Genomic DNA, 1,775 nt, shown 5'->3' with positions numbered 1-1,775 from the left:
CAGGACAAAGGGGAGGAGCCACACCCTGAGGATGTCAAGTCACCTGGAGGACGTGGGGTGAGGTCAGGGGGCTGGGTGGAGCCCAGCTTGGAGCAGGAAGGGAGGACAGCTGGGAGCACAGAGGGTGCAGGATCTGGGGTAGGGGAGGGGCTGGATCTGGAGGGCAGAGAGGGAGATGGGCAAGGGAGGTGGTCCAGGGTTGGGGAAGATTAAGGTGAAAAGGGTAAAGTTGGCAGAGCCCTGGGGAGGAGAGGGGAGAGGAGTTTGAGAGAAGAGTCAGAAGGAGGGGCTTAAGCCACATCTAGGGCTGAGGCACCAGTGGCCTCCAAGAGCCTCAGGCAGGACAGCTGGACTCACGGCGGGTGATGGTGAGTTTGGTCCCCTCGATGGACTGCCACTCCTCCTTGCCATCTCTCAGTGTGACCAACTCCACCCGGCAGAAGTACACAGACTCGTCCTCCCTCCGCAGGTTTGAGATCCGGAGGGAGCCGTTCTTCTCAGGCTCTGCCCAGTTCAGGATGAGCCGGTCCTTGAAATTCTTGTGGGTGAACAGAGGGGTCGTGTTGTAGATGAACTCCCCATGGAAGTGTTTCCATCTCCAGAATATTCTCATGTTGGGAACCTTGGCTAATTCCCAGGGGTGAGAGAAGGAGAAGGGGATGAGGATGGAGCCACCCTCGGGGGCTGAGAGATGCCTTGGTTGCTTCATCTCATAGTGTTGCTGTGAATTTCTTTGTGCCCGGGGACCTAGAGGAGGGAGGGAGAGACTCTGAAGCCACCAGGAGAGACATAGAAGGTGACCCCACCGTCGGGCACCCTCACCTGCAGGGGGACGTGCGACGGGGTAGGACTGGCCCTCTGACCTGCGTGATCCCCTCTCCAGGCTTGGGGCAGGCAGGAGGGTGAGGGGTTGGGGGACCCAGCACTGTGGGACCCGCCTTTTGTTTGTTGGGGGTGGGAGGCCTGGCCAGCTACCCCAGGGGACCCTTCTACGCACACCCAGCCACAGCCCCTCCCCGGGGTCCCTGGCAGAGCAGGACAGTTTCGGCCACTCACCAGCCTGCAGAGACGCCAGCAGCAGCAGCAGGGGCAGCAGCAGGGGCAGCCCCATGGCCTTGCCCTCCTCCCGGGTGAAAAGACAGGCAGAGCCAAGGCCAGACAGGAGGCCTTGGGGGGCCCCTGGGGGAGTCTCAGCACCAGGAGTGAGGACCAGGCTCCTTCAGAGGACGGAGGAGGGTGGCGGCCGTCCCCAAACCCGCCCACCCCGACAGTGACGGGCACTTCCTTTATCAACCTGGCTTCTTCTTTTCCTTTATTGCAAAAGGGCCTCCCTGTGGTCAGTGCAAAGGCAGCCATGATCTGGGGCTCCCCGCCCCCGTCTTCACGCTGAGGGGCTGGTCCTGACCTGCACCCGCTGGGCCTCCTCCCCGCTCAGCTCCTGCCTCCCAGCCCTCACATCTCCCTGGCAGTCAGTCTCTGTGTCTCTCCTCCCAGGGGAAGGGGCGGCAGCAGGACCAGCTGAGGTTCCTTCAGGGAGAGGTGGGGCCTGAGTCCTGCCCAGCTGCAGCCCCGCAGGGAGGAGCAGGCGGGAGCCGCTGGTGGTCTAGCTCAGCCCCCCTCAGACACCGGGGCGCCAGCCCGCTCTGGGCCCCTCTCTCTCCAGGCAGGGGCTCCCCTGCAGTGTCTCCCCACCTCAGTCTTCAGGCAGAACCAAGGCCCACCAGGCCCCTCCCACCCTGGTGCTCCCTGTGTGCCGTCTCACACCCCACTGAGGG

The 1,775-nt window shown here is 63.4% G+C and overlaps 1 protein-coding gene across 1 annotated transcript in view; it reads right to left on the bottom strand.

Annotated features, from left to right (window-relative positions):
• PILRA (paired immunoglobin-like type 2 receptor alpha) overlaps window positions 1–1,455 on the bottom strand; it is a 17,409-nt gene extending 15,954 nt beyond the window's left edge. Inside the window, exons 1-2 of the mRNA XM_010837924.1 lie at window positions 1,057–1,455; window positions 358–747 (exon numbers count right to left, since the gene is read on the bottom strand). Coding sequence (XP_010836226.1) covers window positions 358–747; window positions 1,057–1,111 — 445 coding nt within the window. The 5' untranslated portion in view covers window positions 1,112–1,455. The remainder of the gene's footprint in view (window positions 1–357; window positions 748–1,056) is intronic.
• Between the last annotated feature and the right edge of the window lie 320 nt (window positions 1,456–1,775).

The sequence above is a fragment of the Bison bison genome, unplaced genomic scaffold, assembly GCF_000754665.1.
Source record: "Bison bison bison isolate TAMUID 2011002044 unplaced genomic scaffold, Bison_UMD1.0 scf7180017864085, whole genome shotgun sequence".
NCBI classification, from domain to species: Eukaryota; Metazoa; Chordata; class Mammalia; order Artiodactyla; family Bovidae; genus Bison; species Bison bison.
This window is presented reverse-complemented; position numbering and strand designations above follow the sequence as displayed.